This window comes from Phocoena phocoena, chromosome 1, assembly GCF_963924675.1.
Source record: "Phocoena phocoena chromosome 1, mPhoPho1.1, whole genome shotgun sequence".
Lineage (NCBI taxonomy): Eukaryota > Metazoa > Chordata > Mammalia > Artiodactyla > Phocoenidae > Phocoena > Phocoena phocoena.
This window is the reverse complement of record NC_089219.1, coordinates 74,951,092-74,978,796: the sequence shown is the minus strand read 5'-3', so window position 1 is coordinate 74,978,796 and position 27,705 is coordinate 74,951,092. Positions and strand designations below refer to the sequence as shown.

Here is a 27,705-nt window from a genome sequence, read left to right as displayed (position 1 = left end):
ATGGCAAATCCTGAGGCTGTTATAAGTAGCTGCAGCTCTCATGAAGAAGAAAATCGCTGCACTTTTAACCAGCATACATCTCCCTCTGAGGAGCTTCTATTAGAAGACCAGATGAGGCGAAAACTCAAATTTTTTTTCATGAATCCTTGTGAGAAGTTCTGGGCTCGAGGTAGAAAACCGTGGAAACTTGCCATACAAATTCTAAAAATGGCAATGGTAACCATCCAGGTAACGATCTCAGATCATGAGATTAGCGAAGTCTTCTTTTACTAACAAAGAGAACTATGGACAGTTTTGTTTTATTTTTTATAGCTTTTAACTGTATGCATAATAAAGAACAATAATTAAGGAGATATGCAATCTTAAACCCTCCCACTTCAATATTTGTGAAAGAAAACTTTGGTTTTTTTGTTTTCTCTAACTCTTTTCCTTCTCATCTTTCATGAAGTTATAATTTTACTCACATAATGTAATTGGTTTGCAGGAAAAGAAAATTTTAATATTTGGCTTCCGATCAAGAAGCTTAGCTGAAGGTTTCTAAATCAACTGTGGAAACTAGCTATTGCCCAACCAGAGGATTCTTTTTTTTCCCCTAGTTAGTTTCCTGAGAATTTCTGTCTCTTCAGAAACTTCAGGATTTTTGTTAAGACTATTTGGACTCTCACATCCCTGTGATCATGGGAGCCCTGAAGTGGAAGAATGTGGAGTTGATTAAAAGGAGTAGCATAGGTAGTGAAATATGAGACTTCATTTCAGGAGATGTTGAATCTCATTTCCTTGCCTTCTCTTAACATTTTAGCCCAAATATAGGAAATTATGTTTTGTGATTCTTTATATATACTTATGATTTACTCTTGTGAAGGTATGTTTTCCTGCTGGTGAGAGTAACTATCTCTTGTTAAAAGCAAAGGGGCAAAAATAAAAGATTTTAATAGGAAAAATAGACGTGATACGTAATTTGGTGAAAAATGCATAAGCACATAAACAACTGGTATTCAAGGAGAATTTTTTTAACTCCGAAATTGCTAATCTTAACTGATAATTGAGAACAAATGCTTAAGGTGTTAGAAGCTAAGGCTATTTCTACAGTCATATGAAGCTGGTGAAATTCTTGCCTACGTTTCTGATGCTAGGTGTTATGTAAAGGAAACTGTCATTTGAGTGATTATTTTGTTCCAGGACATTATTTCATTTAATTTCAACAATACTTCTGTTGGATAAATACTGGAATCCTTTGGTTTACAGAATAAGGAACTGATATTTATAGAGCCATATGATTAGTACCGACTAGTACTGCCACTGGTGGAATCAAGACTTTAGAGGCACGTGTTCTCGCCCTCTGACATATCAACATAAAAATGGATGTTCAGTTCTCAGTATATTTGGCGAGCCGGAATTGAAATTCTTAACTTCCAGCTGATAATGTGGTGTGTCACAATAGTGAAAATATTTATCTGTGTTGTTTCTGATAAGTTGGAGGGAAAGCCTGTGTCAGTTGAACATGAATATTTTCTACTTAGAATGATAGGTACCACTTGTGTGTTTACTGTGTTTCGGCCTAAACATTTTATATCATCACATTCAATTCTTAAAACAAATCAGAGTTAGGTAGTAGTATCCCCATTACACACATGAAAACACTGAGGCTTAGTGAAGTAAAATAACCTGTCGTAGTCAGGAAACTAGAAGAATAGAACTGAGATTCAAACTCAGATTCTATTCCCTCTAAGACTTATGTTCTTTTTTTAAAAAATTTTTAAACATCTTTATTGGAGTATAATTGCTTTACAATGGTGTGTTAGTTTCTGCTTTATAACAAAGTGAATCAGTTATACATATACATATGTCCCCATATCTCTTCCCTCTTGTGTCTCCCTCGCTCCCAACCTCCCTATCCCACCCCTTATAGGTGGTCACAAAGTACCGAGCTGATCTCCCTGTGCAATGCGGCTGCTTCCCACTAGCTATCTATTTTACGTTTGGTAGTGTATATATGTCCATTCCACTCTCTCACTTTGTCCCAGCTTACCCTTCCACCTCCCCATATCCTCAAGTCCTAAAAGATTTAGGAAGCTCATCTAACTTTCCTGTGTTTCCTAGGGTGGTCAAGAGGAAAATTGACTGACAGTTTAAGATGTTAAGCCTGTTAGTAATAAGCATATAAAAGGCATTTAGGTAAGTTTTTTTAGTAGCTGAGGGTTTTTCTTAACTGTGATGTTTCCTTAATCTACATTGGAAGAATCAAACAAAAATTACATAAAGACTTTGTAATTGAGCAAATGAGGGTGACTTGATGACAGATTTCCTCTTTTCAGGGAAAAGACAGTGGTATTTCTGTTAAGTTGGAGATTTTGTGTCTGCAGCAGCAAAAGAAAGATGACTATGATGATAGGCACCCTACTAAAAGTTTCCCTTTCACACTGCCTGGCTCAGTCTCTGAATTATAGCAGTTCTCTCTGCCAGTTGTACTCTTGTCTGCCCCTAGGCCCTGGAGGGCAGGAACTGTGTCTTCTAGCTCGGTGCTGGCTTGTGAAGGTATTCATATATTTGAATGAATCGGTAAAAATATCTTTGGGAATTCTCTGGAGGCTTTTTGATCATCAGCTTCGATAGATGTAAAATCCCTGGAATATCAAGCTATCATCTTACTGAGATTTGAATAGGACACAGCTTAAAGAGGCTCTTTAGAAATGAGAGTCGAGTTAGGTAGAGAGTGATGATATGTGTGGGATACAGGGCATACGTCACAAGGGGAGGTGAGAGGTGAAAAGATTGGTCTACTGTCTCTATTTTTCCCTGATCAGACCCTGGATACTTTGTGTAACATGAGCTTGGATAGTTAGAGCTTGGATTTAGTCTGTTAGACTTGGGCTAGAATTTTGACTATATACTTGCTACTGATGTGACTTGTAAAAATTATTTAACTTCTCTGAGTCTTCATGTATGCATCTGTAAAATGGGTGTATTAGGAACTATGCTGTGGTATTAGTGTGAAGAAATTTCCTGCGATAGTGTATGGAACATAGGTTTTCAGTGTTGTTCCCCTTTTCCGTATACAATATACGTTGCCCCCTTACTCTGCTAAGTCAAAATATATGTTCTAAAATTACAGCGTGCACACACATGTGTGTGTATGTGTGTGTGTGTATGGGAGAGAGAGAGCAAGAGGACAGCTGAGTTTCATGTAAAACTCTGGGGTCAATCCTGCATGAATGTTAAGGATATGTTATGTTAATATACTTTAATTTAGAGATGAGTTGAAAGAATATTTTTATTTTTGGCCTTATTGTCACAGTTTTGGTAATTAGACCTAGTTTGATTATAGGACTTAAACTTATGTAAGATATTTCTTAGGTTGTATTGTACACCTGCTTCAAGACCTTTTTGTTCTACAGAATTCATTTTGAACTCTTCTATTTGCCATTCAAGCCCCTGCACCATCTGACTCCAGTCTTTCTCTTCACATTTTTTCTCACTATTTCTCTCATTGAATTATGCTGGTGTCCTCAACGTCCCCCCAAAGTGCTAAGTTCAACTCGACCTTCTTGGCCCTTCCCCCGTGTTCCTCAAATGTCCCCTGACCAAGTTATGCACATATTTCAGGGTTTCTATTATTCTTTCTTCCTTAGAGAAACCTTCCAACTTCCTTAGTCAGTTACCTTGCTTCTCTGAGCTAAAGAACTCCTAAAGGGCTTCTCTGAACTCCTAAAGCTTTTGTTGGTAGGGAAAATGTCATAAGTGGGATCATACATGAAAATAAATGTTGAAAGTATGCAAAATTGCTTTCTTTTATTTTAAAACTAGAAACCCACCTTATCTTTAAGGACAAATTAATTCACAGCTGCCAAACTTTTAATTTCTATTGAATATATTCAGGATTAATTAGGCATTGAATCTTGAATAGATGATTTTATAGAGAACTTTTATTTCATTACTTTTTGACCCTCTTACTTTTTCTTTTTTCTTTTAAGCTGATCTTTTTTGGGCTAAGTAACCAGATGGTGGTAGCTTTCAAGGAAGAGAACACTATAGCATTCAAACACCTCTTCCTAAAAGGATATATAGACCGAATGGATGACACATATGCAGTGTATACACAAAGTGATGTATACGATCAGATCATCTTCGCAGTGAACCAGGTAAATCAAACACATGCATTCTTCACTTGGGAAAAAAATTAGACTGGAAAATTGTTAGCAATGTACATAATAGAAACTGACATTCAGTTGTAGAAGGGTGAACATTTTTAAATGAAATATGTAAATGACATGTATGAAACAGTTAAATTTTTTTTTAACATTGCCAACAAACTTTAACAGAACTAGAAGTTGAGAAAAGCTTTTCTTTAGTAACAGAAAGACAGAAACTTTAAAGACTTAATTAAAAGAGTCAGAGCTAGGGCTTGGCATAAGAACCTCAAAGGTTTAAAATGATTAACCATGACCTTGGCTGTAAGTAGTCATTAAGTCTTCAGAGCTTATACTTTCAGGGACCCTTAACAAATAATGAGAATATTAACTTTGCAGAGTTTGTATAGTAACCCAAACCTGAAATTTCATTTAAAAAATAAGTAAGGCCTTTATGTCATACATGACAATGATTTTATTGTAATATTGATTAACTGCCTCGAAAAGGAAGCTTGTTTTTCATATAGCTGATTCAAGTTTCTATTCAGAGTTTCTGATCAATTTGTTTTTGCTACAAATAGTACTTTCTCAAGTCCAAAATCTCCTATTTTGTGGGAATCGTTGGAAGCTTTCTTGAAGTCAGTATTTCTAACCTGAGTTAGTCTGTAGATAACATTTCAAAAACATTACAACTCTTCTTCAAAAAATTATTATAGTCCAATTATGGCTGTCCTTATCCTGGAGACAAACTATGCATAGTGAGATAAAATACGTATTTATGACGCTAAGGCTTTCTGATCGCATTCAGATTACAAAAATTGGCCAGAAATCTATAGTAATACAAGTAAGCTGCATATGTTGTTAAATAGAAATATGCCCTACAATTTGTAAGGTAAAAAATAGTAAAATGCTGGAGATATTCAGCTTTGAGATTCTTGTTTTAAGATTATTAAGTTCATCTAAAGCTACGCTGAATGAAATTGGTAGTTTGGTTTTTGGCGGGAGGGGCGGGTAGAGGCAAGATGTAAACAGTTCATTAAATTCCTCCTAAAACATTTTTACCTTTTTTATATAGTAAGCCTAAGAGCAGTCTTTTTTTTTTTTTTTTTTTTTTTTAAGAGCAGTCTTAAAAATATAATATTTGACAGTCAGGCCGTTCTGTTTATCAGATTTCCATGTTCTTTACAGAATTGCATGTAGATTCCTTGTGCTAGTATATAGGTAGATAATATTAATTGGGGTGGGGTTTACTTAGGGCAAGTGACTCCCTACCATCTTCTGGGCGCTATCAGGCATTTTATTTTATTTTTTTTTGAATTTTATTTTATTTTCTTTTATACAGCAGGTTCTTATTAGTTATCTATTTTATACATATTAGTGTATATATGTCGATCCCAATCTCCCAGTTCATCTCACCACCACCACCCCCAGCCCCACTTTGCCCCCTTAGTGTCCATACATTTGTTCTCTACATCACTCTCAGGCATTTTAAACTGAAGGTAAAAAGTATCTTGAGGGCTTCCCTGGTGGCGCAGTGGTTGAGAGTCTGCCTGCTGATGCAGGGGACACAGGTTCGTGCCCTGGTCCGGGAAGATCCCACATGCCGCGGAGCGGCTGGGCCCATGAGCCATGGCAGCTGAGCCTGCGCGTCCGGAGCCTGTGCTCCACAATGGGAGAAGCCACAACAGTGAGAGGCCTGCGTACCACAAAAAAAAAAAAAAAAAAAAAAAAAAGTATCTTGATCACAATATTCATAAATAAAGTTTTAGTTGTTAATGAGTTCAGTTATTCTACACGATTCCAGAGAACTGAATAGAGAAAATATAGACTGATATGAAAGAAAGATCTTTGTTTTCTGTAAGGAAATCTCTTGATAATTGCGGTGATAGTCACCAAGGAGAATGAACAGATAAGACAGTAGCTTCTCAGTCCTTAGAGCTCGTTCCATGACTAATTAGTTTTCCTGAACAGTAGAGCCCTAAAATGCCATCTAACTGCATAACCTCTAGGGTTCATCCTGACCCAACACTGGTTATAACAGCATCACTTTGGTTTAGTCTATATGTTTATGTATTTGAATATCAAAGACCTAGTTATTTTTATACTATGTCCTGGCTCTTAGCAATCAGTCATGTTTGGGCCATCTTTACTGGGTTCCTTCTTTCATCCGCCCCTTCAATTAAGGCTGTCCTCAAAAGTTTGTCCTTTTCCTACAGAATTTCCTCCTCTACACAGCCTCAGCCACTGCCAGGAGAGGTGACCCTGAACCATTTGCTCACACTGCTGCATGCAGACAGCTCAGGAGCACCTCAGAACCACTCCGACCAAAACGGGTTCCTGTTCTCTTCCCACCTGCTCCACAGACATGTTTCTCTTTCTGATCACTTGCTTAGATTTAAAGGTCTCAGGGTCTTGGAACCATTTATTCTTGCAGCTCAAACATAGTCTGTATATCCCTACTTCTGGTTGGCTTCCCTCCTTCCCCTCCCTACCATTTCTTGACTGTTTTCTAAAGGATTCATCTAAAATCACAGATTTGATTGCATAATACTCCTCATTTTATACATATAACAGTGTTAAGTGCCACATATGAATATATTTATTCCGGGAAGGTGGAGGTACACCCCAGGCACTCAGATGTTTGTGAATGAATGAAAGAGCTCAAAAGATTCATGTGTTGAGATCAGGTGATCACAGAGGGGCCACAAAAAATCCATCTATAATCAAGGAGCAGTCGGTTTTAATCTGCTTTACTTTGGGTGCTACATTACTCAGGTAAGGATCTTTAATGTGTTTTTATATTGTCTTCCAAAGGGTGACCCGGGGCCCATGGATCTGCGTGAAAAACTACTTCCCTCAAGGCAGAGCTGCAGAGGCGAGTAGGGACAGATGTCCAGCCTGATTAATGCCCCACAGAGGCCATAGCCAGTTAGGTGCCCCATCAGTCAGTCCTACAGGTCACCTGCCTTTCAGCGATAGTCCCACACCACATTCCGGTCCCAGAGTCCTCTGACTCAGGCTCCAGAGCTGCCCTTTAGCTGGACATGGTCCTGCCACTTGCCCCCGAACTGAAAAAAAAGCATAACCTAAAAGCTGAGAACTATGTTTTATTCAAGGACATCGCTGCAGACTACAGCCCGGGAAGATGGCCTCTCAGATAGCTCTGAGGGACTGTTCCAAAGAGGGCTTTTGCTGAAACAAAACAAAACAAACAAACAAACAAAAACCCATGTAATGAAATATCAAAAGATTACTGCTAATCATAAAAAAAACCCCAGATATCTCAAATTAATGATTTTAGTGCCTTTCTATGTATGGGAAGATGCAAGAGCCTGGGCTCATGGCAGTTATTCCTTTGATACGCATCTTAACTATCCAGGACCAGTAATCTGTTTTTCTCTATCCTGAATTCCCCTCAGAGCACACCCGTGATGCCACTGCAGTGGCTGAAGGCTTGATGGCAGGCAACACTTGTTGTTTATTGGAGTGGCAGGCAACACTCTTTGCCTACAACATCCATCTCCTGCAGGTGCTCAGACCTCCATGAGGAGCCTTATTAAGATAGCAAGGAAGTCTGGCTGTAGCATCACTTATAACGTTAGCATGTACCTGAAGCCCTGCACTTTGGATCTTTTGTGTCTCGAGGTCTTACAAGGTTTAAGACACAAGTTTCTAAGGTAGGAGGTTCAGATTTTTAAGTAAGTCCTGTGGGGACTGCCTCACAAGGATCGCGTGCTCAGAAGGGCTACAGGGCCCCATGTAGGTGCGACTGCTTCATGACCCGTGCTTGCCTTTCTGGCTTTACCTCCCGGTACACATCCCCTATTCCAGGCACCCTGGTACTTTACCGCATTCAATATCTTTTACGTCTTTTTTCATTTAATGTACTGTTTACCTCTTACTCCCCGACACCCCGATGTAAAACTACCAGTTTGGCTCAGAGTAGCTTTATAAAGATTTAAGACACTTATTTCCTTGTATGGAAAACAAACAGATCAAAACTGAATATCTCCAGCATTATACTATTTCCCCCTATATGTAGGACATAATGCTATTTAATGAGTTATGCAGCTTAATTATATCACTGTAGATTTCTGGCTCATTTTCACAATCCCAATGCTCGCAGAAAGGTTGGTGCCATAATCGCAAATCCTATCCTAGCAGCTTACCATCTTGGTGTGCATAGTTTAGCTCTAGCGAACAAAGATCCACTATCACAGCGGTCCCTAACCTTTTTGGCGCCAGGGACCGGTTTCTTGGAAGACAGTTTTTCTACAGACCAGTGGCATTGGGGATGGTTTGGGCGGCAATGGGAGCAATGGGGAGCGGCAGATGAAACTTTGCTCACTTGCTGCTCACCTCCTGCTGTGCAGCCTGATTCCTAACAGGCTGCGGACCGGGGGTTGGGGACCCCTGCACTATCACGTTATAGTGATTTTCACCTCACTGTTAATTTGACTGTGTCTCATACTGTTACCTGAAAACTGGGTTTGCCTCTTGGTGGATGTCACACCAAAAGACACAACCGAGCCAAAGGTCAGGAGAAGGAAGGATTTATTACTTGCAGCAAGTAAGGAGAACACCAGGGATCTTTCCCAAAGCAGTGTCTCCTCAAACAGCAAAATTGGGGAAGTTTTAAGCTAAGGGTACGTGTATAATCATGAAGGGGCTTGGGCGGTCAACAGAGTCCAAGTTTTAGTTGATTGAAGTCACGAGGGTCAGAAAAGGTTAACATCATCATCCCTTAGATTTCAGTTGACCTGGCAGTTAAGTGTTTTGGGCTAATCTTTACCATTGAAACAGAACTGAGAATCTTTACAATTGATGTATTATCTTTGCTGTTGTTACTTCTCTTGCCTGTTTCTGACTTCTATTGTTCCCTTAATATTATTAATTACTGAGACCTGTTCAAGGACCAGCATTAGATCACAAAAAAGCTTAGGCCAAAAATGGCTTCTCTTATGTCAAGAAAGCCATGCCTGTTCTCTTTCTCCAGGGACCTTCCCTGCCCTATCTACCTACAATACTGTTCTAAGTGCTGGGGTTAGAGCAGTGGGCTTGATAAATTCCTTGCCCTGTGGAACTTACATTCTAATGGAGGAGATGGATTTTAAACAAGTTTAGCCAAAATCAGTTGATTTCCAACAGTGATGAGTGCTATGAAAAAAAAAATCAAGTGGCATAAAATATTAACAATGGACTCAGGATGGTCAGAAAAGACCTCTCCGGGGACTTGAAGTCTGGGGAAGAATATTTCAGGCTGAAGGAGTGGCAACAGCAAAGGCCCTAGAGGCTAGAAAGCATTTAGTATGTTTAAGGCAAGTGTGCAAAGGAGTAAGGGAAGGGCCAGGGATAGGGCTATAAGGTCTCTCAGGGCTTAACAGGCCCTGGAAAAGAGCTGTGAAGTTTATTTTGAGAGACAGGAAGCCATGGGAGGGCTTTCAGTAAGAGAAAATTGCTATAAAAGTGACCAAGCTGTGTTCTTACAAAGATAAAGATTTTAAAAATACATTATTTTTAGACAAAGTTTTGCTGGTTACCCTGGAACAATTTTTATCCCATTTCCTATACTATAGTAAAGCAGAACTCTGACTTTATAGGAAATAGTTCAAAGATAAATAAAATTTATATTCACATTAAATGTAAAAGTCAGTTCCTAAACATAGTTCTTTAAAGGAGGAAAGAACCTGAGAATTTATTTAAGGTTAAATTAAGCCTTTAATTTTGCAGGTAAGAAAGCAGCAGCTCATAAAGTCTATGACTTGCTCAAGGTCACAGAAATGAGACCTGAACCCAGAACTCTAATTAATTCAAGAGTGCTCTTTGACCTCTGCGGTCCTGGTGCACAGTAGCATGTTAATTACTCTGCATATTAGCATGCAAGTCTCCACATGGACAGGAGGTGGGAACCTGCCGTTTCAAAGGCAGGGAGGGAGGGGAATCGTGGCTTCACTTCCACCTGTCTGGATGTTCCCCTTTTTCTGTTTCTCTTTTTCGTTGAAGTACTTGCAGCTACGCAACATCTCAGTTGGGAATCACGCTTACGAGAACAAGGGCACGGAGCAGTCAGCCATGGCCATCTGTCAGCACTTCTACAAGCAAGGAAACATCTGTCCTGGAAATGATACCTTTGACATTGATCCAGAAATTGAAACTGGTGATGTTCTTCTATAAGCTAGAACTTCCATTTTTAACTCCTTGATTTATACTTATTTATAAATCAATTTATACTTATTTATACTAATTTCATCTCTGAAAACATTGATTTGGCCTGTGCTATTAGGTCATAGTAAGAACTTTATCAGAGTTGTGTCAGGTACTTCACTATAACTCATGATTCTTAAAACAAACAAACAAACAAAACCCCCCACAAAAACCAACGAGGCAAGTTTATTATTATCCTTGTTTTATAGAAGACTGAAGTGTGGCTCAGAAGGTTAAGTGATCTGCTCGTGATGGAGCTAGTAAGAAGCAGTGCTGAAATTTGACCCAGGCCATGCATGCCCTTAGCCACTTTATTCCACAGCCTCTCTGCTGGATCAGCCAGTTAAATAGACAGATATTGTCCTTATAAAACAGTATGCTTGCAAATTCTTGATGTATATAAAACTCTCTCTGCTCACCAGCGCTTCACTATTCAGTGTCTTTGGGGTAGGCTGGGCCTGGGGGGCCGGGCAGGGAGTGAAAACCAGAGCTTAGAATAGCACAGCTTATTCTTATTAGCAAAGTTCTATTTGCAGTTTGTATCTAAAACGTTAGCTTAGGTCATCGAGTCAAAAAGTAAGTACTTTTAACAATAGCCACTGAGACTTTTTCTTTGAGAAGAATAGTAAAGGGTATAGTACTGACTAGTGAAAACCTTCTAATATGCTATCTTCCTTTTTTAAAACAGTGTTTATTGAGGAAAAATTGTCAGCATAATATTTTTTTAAAAAGACCCTTTAAACGTAGAAAATTTTATCTTAGACGCTACAGATGCTTCAAACATATGCTTAGGATACAAAAAGGAAGAAGGGCCTCAAAGTTCAGGCTTAAAAGGACAGAAAGGAAGATGGCATTCTATAGAAGACTAGTGAGATAGAGTTCAGATCTTTCTCTACCCCCATCCACTCCAGAAATGTTATAGTCACGTATTAAAAACAAATAAATCACTGTAACCACGTGGTAAGGATGTTTAGCTTTAAAAATCTTAATTTACAAAATTACCAGAATCTGAGTGTCTAGTTTTAAACATATGATCCTTTCAAGATGCAGTTTTCTATATTTATTTTAGGCGCTATATTATGGTTTGTTCCTTTCTATGGCAGAATGTTTCTTTGTGGCGCCAGATGAACCTTTTCACGTTGGAACACTAGAAGAAAAACTCAAGTTACTGCTGGACTTTCACAGGTGAGGGAACAGATGGGAGTGTAACTCATGTTTGTGTGTATACGTTTTCACTGCACTGAAGTCTCCTGTCTTCTAGACTCATAACAGTGGAGCTGCAGTTTAAATTGAAGGCCATTAATCTGCAGACTATTCGTCATCACGAGCTCCCGGATTGTTACGACTTTACTCTGACTGTAAGTGTGGGCTGGGCTGAATTTGATTCCTATCTGGAGAAAAATAGTTTTATCTAGTTACAGGCTTATTTACTTGTATTAAGGGGTGATCAAATGTATAGGATGTTCCCATCCCACTTGGATGTGCACAGGGGAAGCATTGGTTCAGCTAGCTCTATTTGGTTATGAAGTAGTCCCTTCTTATCTGCGGTTTTGCTTTCTGAGGTAAGTTACCCTAGGTCAACCTCGGTCTGAAAATATTAAGTGGAAAATGCCAGAAATAAATTTTAAGTTGCATGTCATTCTGAGTAGCATAATGAAAAATTTCTGACCCTCCCCAGATATGAATCATCCTTCGGTCCAGTGTATCCCACCCGTGAGTCACTCAGTAGCCGTCTCAGTTATCAGATCGGTTGTCCCAGTATCACAGTGCTTGTGTTCAAGTAACCCTTATTTTACTCAATAATGGCCCCAAAGGGCAAGAGTAGTGATGCTGGCAATTCTGATATGCTAAAAGATTCCTTTAAATGAAAAAGTGAAAGCTCTCAACTTAATAAAGAAAGAAAAAAAAATGTATGCTAAGGTTGCTAAATCTACAGGAAGAAGAAATCTTCTATCCATGACATTGTGAAGACGGAAAAAGAAATCCACGCTAGTTTTGCTGTTGCACCCCAAACTGCAAAAATTATGTCCAAAGTATGTGATAAGTGTGTGGTTAAGATGGAAAAAGGCATTTAATTTGTACAAGATATTTTGAGAGAGAGAGAGAGACCACATTCACATAACTTTTATTATAGTATATGTTATAATTGTTCTATTTTATTACTAGTTATTGTTGTTACTCTTTTACTGTGCCTAGTTTATAAATTAAACTTTATTATAGGTATGTATGTATAGGAAAAAAACATTGTATATAAGGTTTGGTATTATCTGCGGTTCCAGGCATCCACTAGGGGTCTTGGAATATATCCCCTATGGATAAGGGGTGGCTACTGTACTAACTTGTTTACTTGTTAATTATCTGTCTTCTGTACCTCATTGTAAGTTCTCCGAGGGCAGGGACCTTGTCTTGTTCACTGCTGTGTCTTTAGTACCAAGATCAGTGCCTGGCACAGAGTAGGTGTTCAAATACAAAAGGAACAGAGGTTTGTAGGCTCTGTATGGTCAGCTCTCAGCAGTCGGTGGCAGTCTGCTTAAGGTCATTGCCAAGGGTTCTTGCTACCGAGTTTCCTCACTGTGGATGTTTGTAGCCTTTGGGTTTTGCTCACAGTGCCTCCGTTGTGCTGCCTCTAATGCTCTGGTTAGCTTCCTCGCCTTCAGCCTATCCTATCACATCTATGTTCTCTGTCTTCCAGTTGCAGATGGAGCTTTTGATGCTCTCTAGGCAGCACAAGATGCCCCTCATGTGAGTTCATCACTTCACGAGGATCTGAGTTAGTAGTAACACAATGCTGTATCGGCATATGCAGGACAGCATTTGATAACAGCTTGCCTTCATGTGGTCCAAATTTCTATTACTTCAGCAGTAGTTTGTATCAAAAGTTATGTCCACGATACTCAACTGATTGGCTGTAAGAAATCAAGTTTTCAGAAATGGGGGTTAAAAATATTTTCAGAATATAGGACAATGTAATAATTATGCATATTACTTAATAAGAAAAAGCACTAATTCTATAAGACTGTTTTTATTTGGGCTACAGATTTTGATCTTAATATTAACCAGCAAGTTATGAATTTTCAAAATTACTTGATTTTTTAAAAATTGAGCTATTATACACAGTCCTCTCTCTTCTCTCTCTGTATCTCTGTCTGTCTGTCTGCCTCTCTCTTTCTCTCTGTCTCTCATGGAAAATGATACTTTTCAGAAGTCTTATAATCTTTAAAGGCTTTGGTCAACTCACAGCTCCTTCATGGACCCTTTTGTGATTCCTCAGTTAGCAATACATTCTGTGTTCTGAACTCCCAGATTTTGTTTTCACTTTTGTATTTTGTATGTCTTACCGCCTTCTCCTTTGTTTTAGAATTTTGTAGGTCTTTATCATCAACTCTACTAGACTGAAAGCTCCCTGAAGGCAGAACCATTTTATCTTTTCATCCCTCAGAGAACATAGTAGGTGACTCAAATATTTGTTGATTGAGTAAACAAAACACTAGATCCTTTGTCATGACTCACTACATCAGTAAAAGCAACTTGGCCTTTAGCCACATGCAAATGTCATATTTTTGCCATTCTTGTAGAATTATCCCAAGCTATATCTGTGCAGTGTGGATTTAGCAGTGCATCTCACAGAACTGTGGTGGAACTTATATCCTATCAGGTAGTTTGATAATAAAAGCTATTAGTGCAACTTCATTGCCGTAAGTAAACATGAACTGGGACAGCATGCCTGATATAAAATGCAAGGTCTTTGGAGTCAGACAAGCCTAGATTTTAATGTCAGCTCACCAGTAAGTAGCTATGTAACTTTAGGCAAATTACTTAATTGGTTTGAGCCTCAGTTTTCTCATTTGTCAAACAGAATTAATGCCTACCTACCTGACAAAATTGTTGTTGAGATAGAAGATAACATATATGAAGGACCTACCAAAGTATATGGTATGTAGTAGATATTTGATTCATTCAACAGCTGTTTATTAAGCCTATCCTATGTGTGCCCAGTTGGATTTATAATGTAAAAGTAGTGCATTAGCATTCATTCATAGTAGTTTGATAAATTCTTTCATCCTGTGTTTTGAAGCTCTTTATTGGGTGTATAAACATCTAGGATTCTGTGTTCACTTGAGCTGACTCTTTCATCATTGTGAAATGGCACTCATTAACCCTAGTCATATTCTTTGCTGAAAAATTTACTTTGTCTGATGTTAATATAGCCATTCCAGCTTTCTTTTGATTACTGTTAGTATGGCATATCTTTTTCCACCCTTTTAAACTTATTTGTGTCATATTTAAAGTTGGTTTCTTGTTAGGCAGCATATAGTTGAGTCTTGCTTCTTTTGTCCAACCTAAAAATCTCTACCTTTTAATTAAGGTGCTTATTACATCATTTAAATTTCATATGATTTTTAATATGATTCCTCTCTTTTTCTGCCTTCTTTTGGATTGAGTATTTTTTAGGATTCCATTCTATCTCATATGTTACCTTATTAACTATAACTCTTTGTTTTATTATTTTAGGGTTTCTAGTACACATATGTAACTTATTACAGCCTACCTTCAAGTGATGGTATACCACTACATGTATAGCATAAAAACCTGACATTTCTCCCATTTCCATTTCTCCCATCTTGGCCTTTGCGTTATTGTTGTCATACAGTTTACTTCCAGATGTAAACTGGAACAATACATTGTTATTATTTTCACTTTAAACAGTCAGTTATCTTTTAAAGCAACTTAAATAATTAAAAGTCTTTATATTTGCCCATGTAGTTATCATTCCAAGTGCTTCATTCCTTGGTGTAGCTCCAGGTTTCCATCTGGTATCATTTTCCTTCTGCACGAAGGGCCTCCTTTAACATTTCTTATAATGCAGATCTGCTGGTAATAAGTTCTTTCAGCTTCTGTATGTCTGAAAAAAGTATTTCACCTTCATTTTTTAAAGATTGTGTCACTAGGTATAGAACTCTAGTTTGACTGTTTTTTCCCCCGTACTTTAAAGATGTTGCTCTTTTACAAACTAAAAATACAAACAATACAAACTGTTGTCGCTGCTAAGAAATCTGCTGTCTTCTTCATCTTTGTTCTTCTGTGTGGGATGTATTTTGCCCCCTCTGGCTGCTTTAAAATTTTTCTCTTCATCTCTGATTTTAACAATTTGATTCTGATATGGCTTGATGTAGTTTTCTTCATGTTTTTTGTATTTGGGGTTCATTGAGTATCTTGGATCTATGGGTTTATAGTTTTCATTATATTTGACCTTTACTCAGTGTTATTTCTTCAAATATTTTTCTGTCTCTTTCCCCCCACTCTTCAGAGATTCCAATAATATGTATATTTGGGCACTTGAAGTTGTCCCACAGCTCTCTTTCTTTCTTTTTTTTTTTTTCAGTCTTTTTTTCTCTTTCTTTCATTTTGAATAGTTTTATTGCTGTGTTTTCAAATTCATCAATCTTTTATTTTTCTGTACTATCTAATCTGTTGTTATTATACCCAGTATTTTTTCTTCTTCATTGAAAGAATTCAGCTTCTTCTAAACCTTACTTAGATGTGATTGACATTAAGCCAAAATTTATTTAATAAGCACCTACTATTTGTAAGACCCTGAGGCTTTTTGTGTGGGAAAAGCATGTTTTTTCCTTGGCAAGGATTTCTGACTCATTCAAATAATACTGAGCATCTTCCTTATGTGAGGCTGTGGGCTGGTTCCCTCAGCAGCTATGGAGAAGGGCAGACACTAGCAATGTCCTTGGTTGCTTGTCAAGGGAAGAAACTTAGAGTCCAACATGAGGAGAAACAGAGTAACTAAACTCTGAAGTGGTATCTGATTACCCCACACGAAGATTTTCAATAAAACTCATTTAAATGACAGACTTTAAAAGAACTTTTCTTTTTCTTTAGGACTTGAGAGAGGAGAGGCACCCAAAACAAAAACAAAACCCCTAAACCAGACTCATTTCCTTAGCTTGCCTTCTTGGTGTATGCAAGGGGAAAGTGGAAGGAGCTAGAAGGGGAAGACAATGGAAGAACTATGAAAGGTGTCCTGGCATGGCTTTGTCCCCTTTGGTGCCTGGTGTCCCAAAATGCTTATCATTGAAGCCAGACATGCTGTTGGTTCCCTGTGACTACACCTTTTGTAATACATATGGTTCTATAGTGATGAAGAAATCTGGTCCTAGAAGGAAAATCAAAAAAGCTCCATTTGAAATGTTTCAAGACAGAAATAATGAGCATCTGTGTTAGTAAGAATTACAACAACATTAAAAGTCTATCCCTAAAAAAAAAAAAAAAAAAAAGTCTATCCCTAGCTGAGGCCCTGCTGGAAGGCGGAGGAAAACATACTTGTACTCGCTCTTGCCCATTGTAAGAGGGCATCTAGAGGTGCTTAGAATGGGAAGGAGGGGGAAATTCTTTTGTTTTATAAGTGGTTCAGGGCTTGAATACTGTCCTGGAAGCAGGATTGTAGAGACTAAATGTTCTCTATGGAAGATCTAGTTCAACTTTCTCAGCTCACAGAGAAATAAAAAGAACTTCCCAAGGTTGAGCAGGGTTAGCAACAGGTCAAAGATGAGAGTCTGGGTCTCCTGTAACTTTGGAAGAATTGTTTCCTAATTAATGCATAGAGGCATCTTGGCTTTAAAAACTATAGGTATGGGCTTCCCTGGTGGTGCAGTGATTGAGAGTCCGCCTGCCGATGCAGGGGACACGGGTTCGTGCCCCGGTCCAGGAAGATCCCACATGCCGCGGAGCGGCTAGTCCCGTGAGCCATGGCCACTGAGCCTGCGCGTCCGGAGCCTGTGCTCCGCAACGGGAGAGGCCACAACAGTGAGAGGCCTGCGTACAGCAAAATATAAAATAAAAACAAACAAACAAACAAAAAACTATAGGTATGTTTTTTACCCTTTTCCTGTTCTTCACAGATAACATTTGACAACAAAGCCCACAGTGGAAGAATTAAGATAAGTTTAGATAATGACATTTCCATCAGAGAATGTAAAGACTGGCACGTATCTGGATCAAGTAAGTGATGAATTTTACTAGTTTTAAAGGTGGTTATTAAATAATATTAAATGGTTATTAAATGACTTGTCCCAAGGATGTGTGGAACATTAAATGAAAGAATTGGACCATACCCAAGTCCCTAATTCTCTGCAAGTAGATCAATTCATTGTAGTTGTCTGACGTTCCAAGTAATTCCCAAGTTATTGGTAATCACAATGGCTTTTCCTGCCTTCTCCCTGTGCCCTCACTGGCCCACTCCTTACCAAAAAGAAAAAAATGCTTATAATCCCCCCAGCAAAAAGAAAATCACATATACTCAAAGCAATGTTCATCGAGTGCTTATTGCATAAGTATAATACTTCCACCTACATCTTCCTCACTTCAATATTTTAAAATATCTTTGAGATAGGTAACATCCCTATTTTTACAGATGAAGAAACTAAGGCTCAGTGAATTTTGGTGTGCATGGGGTCCTACAGCCAGGGAGAAGTCAGGTAGGATTTGACCCTGAAGTATCCCACACCTTATAATTATCTTCTATCTAGGTCAAAAAAGTAGACTAAATAAGGAAAGGGTGCATTCCTAGAAATATGGACACAAACTCAGGTATAAACTGAGTATCAATGAGAATTTTGGAGCTGAACTGGATAAAACTGACTGGGAAGAATTGATCTAATTTCCTAGTCCCTTGTAGTGATATGTAGTGGTGTGTTGTGCTAGACTTTAATGATTAGGTCAGAGGGTCTCAGATTCTATTGAAAAGAAGCATTATTCTAAGTACCTGCTAAGATACAGTTTCTCCAGCTTCATACAAGACCGTCTGTAGGTCTGGGGGTGAGACCCAGGAATGTGCAGGGAATCCTTATTCAGACCATACTTGTATAATAATTGCTTTAGGGTTTCCTACTAATGGATTCACGAAGTTCAGATGTAGTAATGAGATAGCATGAGTAAATTGAATAAAATAAAATTTGTTCATTCTACTATTCTTTTCACTAATAGGTAACTTCAAATATATGAAGATCTTGAATCACAAACTTTTATTTCAATCACAAAGTTGTTTATTTGAAACACAAGCCTGTTTTGTCACCTGTAAACATTGTAATACTTCTCCACAAACTTGAGAATAGGGAAAATGAGAGCATATGAAGGTGCCTGGAACATAGGCTTTCTCTCAAATGTTTGGTTCTTGAATTTTAAGTTTTTCTGAAGTAGATTTAGTCCTTCGTGTAACAATTAGATGCCTCTTGACAAAATTACGGGATGCTTCATTTCAGAATAGTCTTGAGTTCTTTCTATCAGCATAGAGCAGTACAACTTGTTAAGTAAAGACACGCTCTGTAAGAGAGCATGTGACGGCCAGCCCTCTGCCCACCTCTCTTCACCTGGCTCTGCTCATCCTGGGAGGACTGATTCCCAGAAGCTCTGCATGGGTGACTCTGCCTTGTCACTCAGGTCTCAGCTAAAACCCACTGCCTCTTTGGTGAGGCCTTCCTTCATTGTGCGGTATAAGTGAACCTTTCCTTTCCCCATTCCCCCACCCAAAGCTCCCTCAGCAATGGTGGTCAAAATTTAGTGTTACCTAGAGAGCTTAGGAAAACACAGTTTCCGATTCACTGGGTCTAGAGTAAGGCAGGAGAATGTGCATTCCTAACAAGTTCTCAAGGGATGCTAAGAGCCACTAACGCAGAGTGATGGTTGCTGGAGACAGAGTGCAAAGATTTGAATCCTGACTTTGCCACTTACTGGCCGTGGAACCTTGGGCAAGTTCTGTGACCTCTCTGTGCTTCAGTTTTCACCTGCAAAGTGGGATAATCACATCTACCTCGTGGGTGTTGCTGTGAGGTGCAAGTGAGTTAAAACCTATAAAATTCTTAGAACTATGCCGGGCAGGAAATGCACTCAATACATGTTAGCTATTTGGATTTACTTTCTTCATATCACTTACTCCTGTCAGAAAATAATTAGTTCATTTACTTGTTCACTTTTTTCTCTTATATTGCTGGAGTAGAATAGAAGTTCCACAAGGTCAGGGGCTTCGTCTGTCTTGTTCACCCATTATACTCTCAACATGTAGAAACACACCTGATGCTTAATAAGTATTTTATACCTAGATAAGTATATTTAAATAGGATATGCAGGAACCCTAATGGTATTAAGAACAAAAGACTACAAGTTGATAAATAAAGATCTTTGATGGATGGTTGTGATGATTTTTAAAAGAAGGACTTTTAGTCTCCTTTAAATACTCATGGAAGAATCTGTATCAGAGCCTTTTCTCTTTGTTGTCTCTGTGCCAAGAATGCTTGAATTATTTAAATTATTCTAAACATGAGTGTGAAGGATCCGTATAAAACTTGAAAATGCTTCTGAAGGATGCAGAAAGAAGACTTGAATCAATTAAAAGGCACACTATGGTTTTGGACAAGTGATTCAACATGATGAATATGTCAAGTCTTCCTAAATTAATCTATAAATTCAACGTGATTCTCCCCCAAAATTACCTGTAGGATTTTTATCTGGCCCTGAAGAATATATGGAAATATAACAAGCAAGACTAGCCAGCAGAAATTCTAGGAAAGAGTAATGAGAGGTATTTTTCTTAGGCGTTACAACACACGAAAACGTCAGAAGGGTAAGATATGGTACTTGAATACAAACGGCCATGTGGTACATGGTAAAGACGGCATTTCAAATCATTTGCTCTTTTAGTTGGCAAAAATTAAAGAATATGGAGCAGATGTGGAGGTATGTGTAGGTATGTAAACTTTCATGATCTTTTTGGAGAACAATTTCTTAGATTTTCTTTTAGAAAGATGCATATGCCTTGCCCCAACAATCCATCTTTAGATATTCATCCACTTAAGGGATCACTTGCACCTGTGCACAAAGAGGACCCGGAGAATGTTTTGTAGCAGGGAAAACCAGATTCCAATCCAAGTGTCTTTACAAATACGGTATTGTACATCTATACTGAAGTATGCAATGCAGCCGTTAAAATAAATGAGGCTAAAAATGAAAAGAAAAAAAAGAAGTATATGTCACCATATTAATGTTTCACTGCATTAGCAAGTAATCCACTTTCCTTCCAGTTCAGAAGAACACTCATTACATGATGATCTTCGATGCCTTCGTTATTCTGATATGCCTGGCTTCGTTAATCCTGTGTGTTCGATCTGTGGTGAAAGGACTTCAGCTTCAGCAGGTAGGGATCTCTGCTTTCTAGGAATGTGATGGACATTTTTATTGATAGAGAAATTCACCGTGCCTCCCTTCTTTTCCCGAAAGGAATTTGTCAATTTTTTCCTCCTCCATTATAAGAAGGAAGTTTCTGTTTCTGATCGAATGGAATTCGTCAATGGATGGTATATTATGATTATTATTAGTGACATATTAACCATTACTGGATCAATTCTGAAAATGGAAATCCAAGCTAAGGTAAAATTTTTTCCTATTTATGTCATTGTTAGTATCAGATTTGCATTAATGATCATTTATTTTTTCCAAAACGTTAAGAATTCACAGAGTAAATTATTTCTTTCAAACATTTTATTGAGTAAACCTGAAATTACAGTAACTTGTAAAATTCTAGTCCAGAAACCTTTTAGGCTGAGTTTTCCAAAGTGTGATTCACAGTCCTCTGCATCAGGATCATTTGGGTAGTTGGTAAATACCCCAAGTTAGACCTACTGAATGTGAACTCTGGGGGTGGGGCCTGTGAATTCTTACACACACCAAAAGTCATACACACTCCAAGGTAACTAAAGTAAAAGGTGTTTTTTGTTGTTCTTACAAGAAATACCAGAATCTTCAAAAAAAGAGTTGGCTGGGGGTAGGTGGAGGGAAGTGAGGCCAAACTACTATTGTGTGAGTCCTTGCCGTTGTTCCCTTTGTCCATTTAAATTGAGAATATTCCCATTTTCCTACTTTTCCTATTTATGTACTACAAGGTTTTCCATTTTAAGTTAGGACTAATCCAGCCTGGATATCAACCCTCCCCCAAAACAAAAATCAAAAACAAGACAAAACAAAACGAATACTGTTCAAACTAATATTGTTCAAATTTATATTTTTCTAGCCTGCCTACAACTAAATATGAGTATGATCCACGTGGGGAGCCTCTTACGGTTCAGATTCCTGGGCAGAGACCCCAAATGCAATGACTCAGTTAAGACAGGAGTTTATTTCTCCCTTATGTAATAGTCAGGGTGGATTTTACGTGCTGGCAAGTTGCTCAGCTCCACACCATTCAGGAATCCAAGTTTGTCCCATCTTTTTCTCTGCCGACCATTAAGGGCTCACCCAGACTGCATGATTGATGCTGGGTTGCCTCACGAACAGATTGCAACCCATGGAAGGGAAAACCTGGTATGGTAGTAGGTCTCTCACAGTCTTATAACCTGGCTCAGAATGGCAGCCTTCATTTCTGTTCAGTCCTACTGGATAGAATTTAGTCACATCTAACGGCAAGGGAACTGGGGGAGATAGCCCAGGCATGTACCTCAGAAAGAGAGAATGGGTTTAGGAGGCCATGGAGCAGCTGTCACTATATGTCAATGTAGTATATATCATTAGAATAGATGTTTAACTGTAGGGACCAAAAAAGGAGGAGTAGGGGGAGATTTGCAGCAAATCTTTATTTTTACCAACCTCACCTACCATTAACTTCAATGAGCCTTTAATGGTGTCCAACAATCTTTCTGCATTTTTCTAAGCTATTCATTCCCCCTGTCTTCTAGCTGATCATTTCATATTTCTTCTCTTTTGAAGCTTGTAATACTCCCTGCCCCATCCTCACTCTCAGCTGATGACCTCACTTCCTATTTCACAAAATAATGGAAACAAAATAGGAATTCCACAAATTCCCACTTCACTTATATGCCTGCCAGCATCAGTGCCCATATGCTTTGCTTTTTCTCTGCTACTGTAGATATATTATTTAGGTTACTATCCAAGACCAACTTCTCCACCTCCTGCCTTTCAGACGCCGTCCCTGCTTGCTTACTCCAGGGCATGGGTCAAGCTATTCTTCCTCCTTTTCTCATGCATCCTCAATTTCTCATTCTCTACCACGACATTTCCATCAGCGTGTTTTTTTTTTTCTCCTTTCTAAAAAGGCAAAATCTCAACCTATTCTCCCTCCAGCTACTTCCCCATTTCTCTGCTTCCCTTTATACAGCAAAAGACCTCAAAAGAGTATTTAATCCTGTTTCTGACTCTGCGCTTCCCATTCCCTCTTGTATCTGTTCCAGTCAGCTGCCCTGCCACTCCAGGGCAATGTTCCAATGACCTCTCATGTTGCTACATTCAATAATCAATTACTTATCCTCATTTTGACCAATCAGCAGCTTTTAGCACTGCAAGCACACCCTCTTTGTTGATGAACTTTTTCACTGGCTGTCACTTACCTGGTTTTCCTCCTAAATCACTGGCTGGTCTTCTGACTTTCCATTGTTGGTTCCTTCTCATCTCACCAACCTATGAAAGTGACAGTATTTCAAGGCACGGTGCTTGGACACCTTCTTTTTCTGCCACTGTCTTGGTGATCTCATCCTGTCCCCTTGTGTTAAATAGTGTCTATTTTCCAGTGATTTTCAAATCTCTATCTCCAGCTTGGAATTATTCCCTGAACTCCAGTCTCAAATATCCAACTGTCTATTCCACATCTTCACTTGGATGTCTACCTGGCCTCACAAATTTAACATACCTGAAACAGAACTCCTGAAATCTCCACCTCCACAGTCCAAACCTGCTTCTCCATGGCCTTTCTAAGCTCAGTTAATGGCAACTCTTTTCCGTTGCTCAAGACAAAAGCCTCAACTCCTCATCCTCAACTCCTCTCTTTCACTAATCCCCTCTCCTCCATATCTCATCCAAGAGGAAATCCTATTTGTCTCCCTTAAAAAAATCACCTCATCACCTTCACTGTTGCCATCCTGGTCCAAGGCACCGTCAGCTCTCATCTGCATTATTGCAGTAACCGTCTCACTCTTCCAACAATCTGCTCCCAACATATCACTCCTGTTCAGAGCCTCAATCTCCCCAGTCTATTCAGAATAAAAGGTCAAATTTTTAAATTACACTCGTGAGGCCCTAAACTACCTGCCCCCTCACCTCTGTGACTGCACACTCTCCCCCATAGCTCACTCCAGCCAGACTCACTATCTTGCGAGGCGCCCTCCTGCTTTGGGGCCTCTGCCCTTACAGGTCCCTGTGCCTGGAAATCTTCCACAAGATTTTTGCTTGGCTTGCTCCCTCACTCCCTTCATGTCTTTACTCAAAGGCCACCTGTTCAGTGATCAGTCCACGCTATTTGAAATGCAACATACAGCCTTCCCTCATCCCCTCCCCTGAATTGTCTCCTCAGCACTTACCATCAGCTAATGTACTGAGGGTTTTGCTAATTTATTTCTATCATCTCTCTCTCCACCCTAGAATATAAGCTTCACGAGGGCAGGGAATTTTGTTTGTTCACTGCTTTGTCCTTAGCATCTAGAACAGTGCCGACTCATTGCTACTCAACAAATAATTTTTGCCCCAAATGAATTTCTGCTACATAACTGATTATTTTTTTCCACTCTGTTTTAGAGTCTGACAAGTTATGATGTCTGTAGCATACTTCTTGGTACCTCTACCATGCTGGTGTGGCTAGGAGTCATCCGATACCTTGGTTTCTTTCAGAAATACAATGTAAGGAATTCCACAGTTCTCCAAGCTGCTGGTATTTCTCTTTCAAAGTTATTGCACCGCTTTGTCTAAAGGCCAAAGGGAATCTAATGACGTCTCTTACTTTCCCAGCTCCTAATTCTCACCCTTCAGGCAGCGCTGCCCAACGTCATCAGGTTCTGCTGCTGTGCAGCCATGATCTATTTAGGCTACTGCTTCTGTGGATGGATTGTGCTGGGGCCTTACCACGATAAGGTACTGAGAAACAATTTTTTTTTCTTGTTGTTATTAAGCTCTCAGAGTAGTGCCAGTGGCTTGTTATCCTTTTAAAATAAGCTCCTTTTACTTTTTGGCTCAGCCTTAAAATGTTGTAGGTAATGTATCTATCGCCAAGTTTATAAATTGGTAAGGTAAGACGACCTTGAGAGGATAACTGATTCACTTGACTGCCTCAACTCCTTTTGTGGGATATGTCAGATAATTAAGTCTTTCTTACCGTCAGCGAAGTCAAACTTGCCAATTTGATTCATCGATATATACTAGAGTGGGCTATTTAGTTACGTCTTATTGAAGTTTGACTTTATTTTAAAAAGTAGTATAGGGAGAAACTTGAAGAAATATTGAATATTTTGTTCACCAGAGTTATAGTCTTGAGTGTAATGCCATCACCTTAAATGGCATGAACTTTAAAATGAGAAGCATGAGTGTGCATGGTTGGGACCTGCGCTTCTCACAGAAGCATTTCAAGGATCTCTTTCTACCAAGGTAAATGGGAGGGTAAAGCTTGACTCAGAAAAGCACTGAAGGTGCAGACCAGCTCTCCTATCTCCAGTTCAGGCTGCTCCTATTAAAAGGAGCATCTGAAGGAGCTGCTTGTTCCAAGAAAAACAGTGGGCATGTACATGTTAGGTACATCACAAGACAAATGCCTGGAGGAATGACTCCATTTTCCTGGGTGTCTCCAATGTGTACATGTTATCAAACTTTGGTGTGATTTTCTCTTGTTAAAAAAAAATGCTTGTGGTTACCCCAGGTTATTTGTTTGAAGGGGTAACTTGAGATATCTAGTCCCACTATTTTTAATATGGTGTCATGATCAAAGTCTCCAATGGGAAGGAACACCTAGGAAAGTGAACTTTTCTTTTTTGTTTTTCCAGTTCCGTTCTCTGAACATGGTCTCTGAGTGCCTTTTCTCGCTGATAAATGGAGATGATATGTTTGCCACATTTGCAAACATGCAGCAGAAGAGTTACTTGGTCTGGCTCTTTAGCAGGATTTACCTCTACTCATTCATCAGCCTCTTTATATACATGATTTTAAGTCTTTTTATTGCACTGATCACTGATACGTATGAAACAATTAAGGTAGGTTCATCAAGAACAAGGAGGAGCAGCATTTTCCTAGAACTTGCAGAGTGGCAATAAAATACAGTACCTGGGGCTCCTCTGGTGGCGCAGTGGTTGAGAGTCCGCCTGCCGATGCAGGGGACACGGGTTCGTGCCCCGGTCCGGGAAGATCCCACATGCCGCGGAGTGGCTGGGCCCGTGAGCCATGGCCGCTGAGCCTGCGCGTCTGGAGCCTGTGCTCCGCGATGGGAGAGGCCACAACAGTGAGAGGCCTGCGTACTGCAAAAAAAAAAAAAAATACAGTACCTGAGGGGGAGGGGATCAATGGAATGGTACTTTCTTCAGGGTAGAGAAGAAGGATCTCAATTTTAGATACTAAAAACAGAAATGAAAGAGAAATAGAATTTCTAGAATGTTGAAAGTTTTGTCTCTGAGTAATTGTGCTTTTTCAGACAGGGTTTCAAATCGTTTATTAGAATTATAAGGATCAGTAGATACTGAGTGAGTGAAACAACAGTCAAAATTTTGTGGGAGCTTTTAAAATCCACTTTTCATAAAGAAAAATTGACCTCTTCATTTGGAATGAACCCTTGCATGGGACTACCCCAGAGGCCTGGTCTCCAGGACAGTCAGGGGATTAATGTGTCAAGTACGAGCCATGTGTGTGTTACACAGTCAGGGGCATGATTTGAAAAGCTGTTATCATTCATACTGTCGCTCCACATTGAATATTTAAAAATCAGTTTGAGCCCTTTGGAATATGGAAAGGCAGAGTAAATATCCATATGTATTTAAATTTCTAATAACTTTATACTGTTAGGTATACTATTGGCATAGACACTTCCACTTGGGGACTTTTCTTTCTGACAATGAAAGGGGTAATGAAACATGATGCCATGCGAATGGATAAGGAGAAAGGCCATCAGGAGTTGGTGGATTATGTATTGATAATTACAAATACCTTGCTCACGAAGCCAGGGTTCTGACTTCATTCTTACCGAAGCAGATGTCAGGAACCGACTGTCCTCAATACTTGCTTGGCAGACTTGCTTAGAGTCACCAAGGAGACTGGGAAAGAATGTAGTTGTACCTGTACAAATCCCTTTCCATGGTGCTCTAAAAATTCACTACCTTCAACTCTGCATGCAGAGAGCTATATATGTATATTATTAGAGGGTGACATCAGAGGTCTCAAAAAATAACATGAGTTGACAGCTCTGGATGACACAAGCCTAAAACTCGTAGTTTAGATGTTAACCTGCTGCCATGGTCTCAGAGCACTTGTCAGATGGGCGAGTCCTTTCTGATCCTTGCTGGTCAGGGCCCATTCTAGAGATCTTAGACCCCCCAAGCTGATATAAATATTAGGCCTTTAAATAAATCTGTCTGTCTGGAAGACAGACTCCATAAGGGTGTGCAGGCTGGATTTTACCTGGAAGGAGCTCTCAGATTCAACATGCCCATTTGGGGTTGAATCAGACCCACAAAAGAGAGCCCAGAAAGGCACTGCAGAATCCTAGACCCACTTTTCCTTAGTCAAACCTAAGACTGGCTCTAGAGGCTACATCCCCATGAAAATACTTGGAAGCAAGTGAACTATCCCTTTAGAAAAATCCCCACCTGTGTAGCCAAATGATCTACTTTGAATTTGAAATAAAGGTGTTTTCAAGGGACTTATTAATGAAAACTTTTTTTTATTATTCTGTACAGCATTACCAACAAGATGGCTTCCCTGAGACTGAACTTCGTATATTTATATCAGAGTGCAAAGATCTGCCCAATTCTGGAAAGTACAGATTAGAAGAAGACCCTGCAGTATCTATATTCTGCTGTTGTAAAAAATAGCTATTAGGCTAATCTATGCCCTGGAGGGAACTATAATGTGTAGCTGAGTTGGGAGACAAAATGGATATTTTAAGATCAGATGTAGTATGTTTGAAGACTATTATTTTGAGCAAATTGATGGCTGTAATTCATCAAGAACTGTGTTTATATTTTAAAGCATAATGTCTTTGCAGCTTTAGGCTGGGCTTATTTTTATTTTTTAAACCTAACTTTGATGAGGGAAACTGTTGGATTCTTGTCCTGTTTATTTTTGCCATAGCTTTAGAATGTGTTTTCCATACCCTTCTCTACCCTTGCTTCCAGTTATTCTAACTGTGCTGACTGTGTCATCAGTGGAAACAATGCCTGATCTGACCTCAGAAAACTCACCAACCCTGGCCTGGACCATTCTCAGGGGCTGTCCTTGAGAGAGAGGATGATTGCTGTATATCCAGTAATCATTGCATTGTAAAATCTCTTAAAGGAAAGAATAAGAAAGAAAAAACCATCACCAGCTAACAGTCTTGTATTTGGCTATGAAGGAC

The 27,705-nt window shown here is 39.1% G+C and overlaps 1 protein-coding gene across 2 annotated transcripts; it reads left to right on the top strand.

Moving 5' to 3' along the window:
• Window positions 1-27,428, top strand: MCOLN3 (mucolipin TRP cation channel 3). 2 transcript variants are annotated; one of them, XM_065872957.1, is made up of 12 exons: window positions 1-228; window positions 3,972-4,139; window positions 10,131-10,284; window positions 11,435-11,516; window positions 11,593-11,689; window positions 17,243-17,342; window positions 20,417-20,529; window positions 20,613-20,762; window positions 23,913-24,014; window positions 24,123-24,245; window positions 25,148-25,354; window positions 27,047-27,428. In XM_065872957.1, the coding sequence occupies exons 1-12, from the start codon at window positions 1-3 to the stop codon at window positions 27,179-27,181; spliced, it is 1,659 nt and encodes a 552-aa protein (XP_065729029.1). In that variant the 3' UTR covers window positions 27,182-27,428. The 2 variants fall into 2 exon arrangements, with proteins under 2 accessions (XP_065729029.1, XP_065729038.1); XM_065872966.1 differs by lacking the exon at window positions 3,972-4,139 and having other exon boundaries at window positions 27,047-27,181.
• Window positions 27,429-27,705: the final 277 nt, after the last annotated feature.

Coding starts and splice junctions, on each gene's coding strand:
- MCOLN3 (XM_065872957.1), top strand. CDS start 1: ATGGCAAATCCTGAGGCTGTTATAAGTAGCTGCAGCTCTCATGAAGAA. Junction 11,517..11,592: donor TTACTGCTGGACTTTCACAG/GTGAGGGAACAG, acceptor CCTGTCTTCTAG/ACTCATAACAGTGGAGCTGC. Junction 24,015..24,122: donor GTTTCTTTCAGAAATACAAT/GTAAGGAATTCC, acceptor TTACTTTCCCAG/CTCCTAATTCTCACCCTTCA.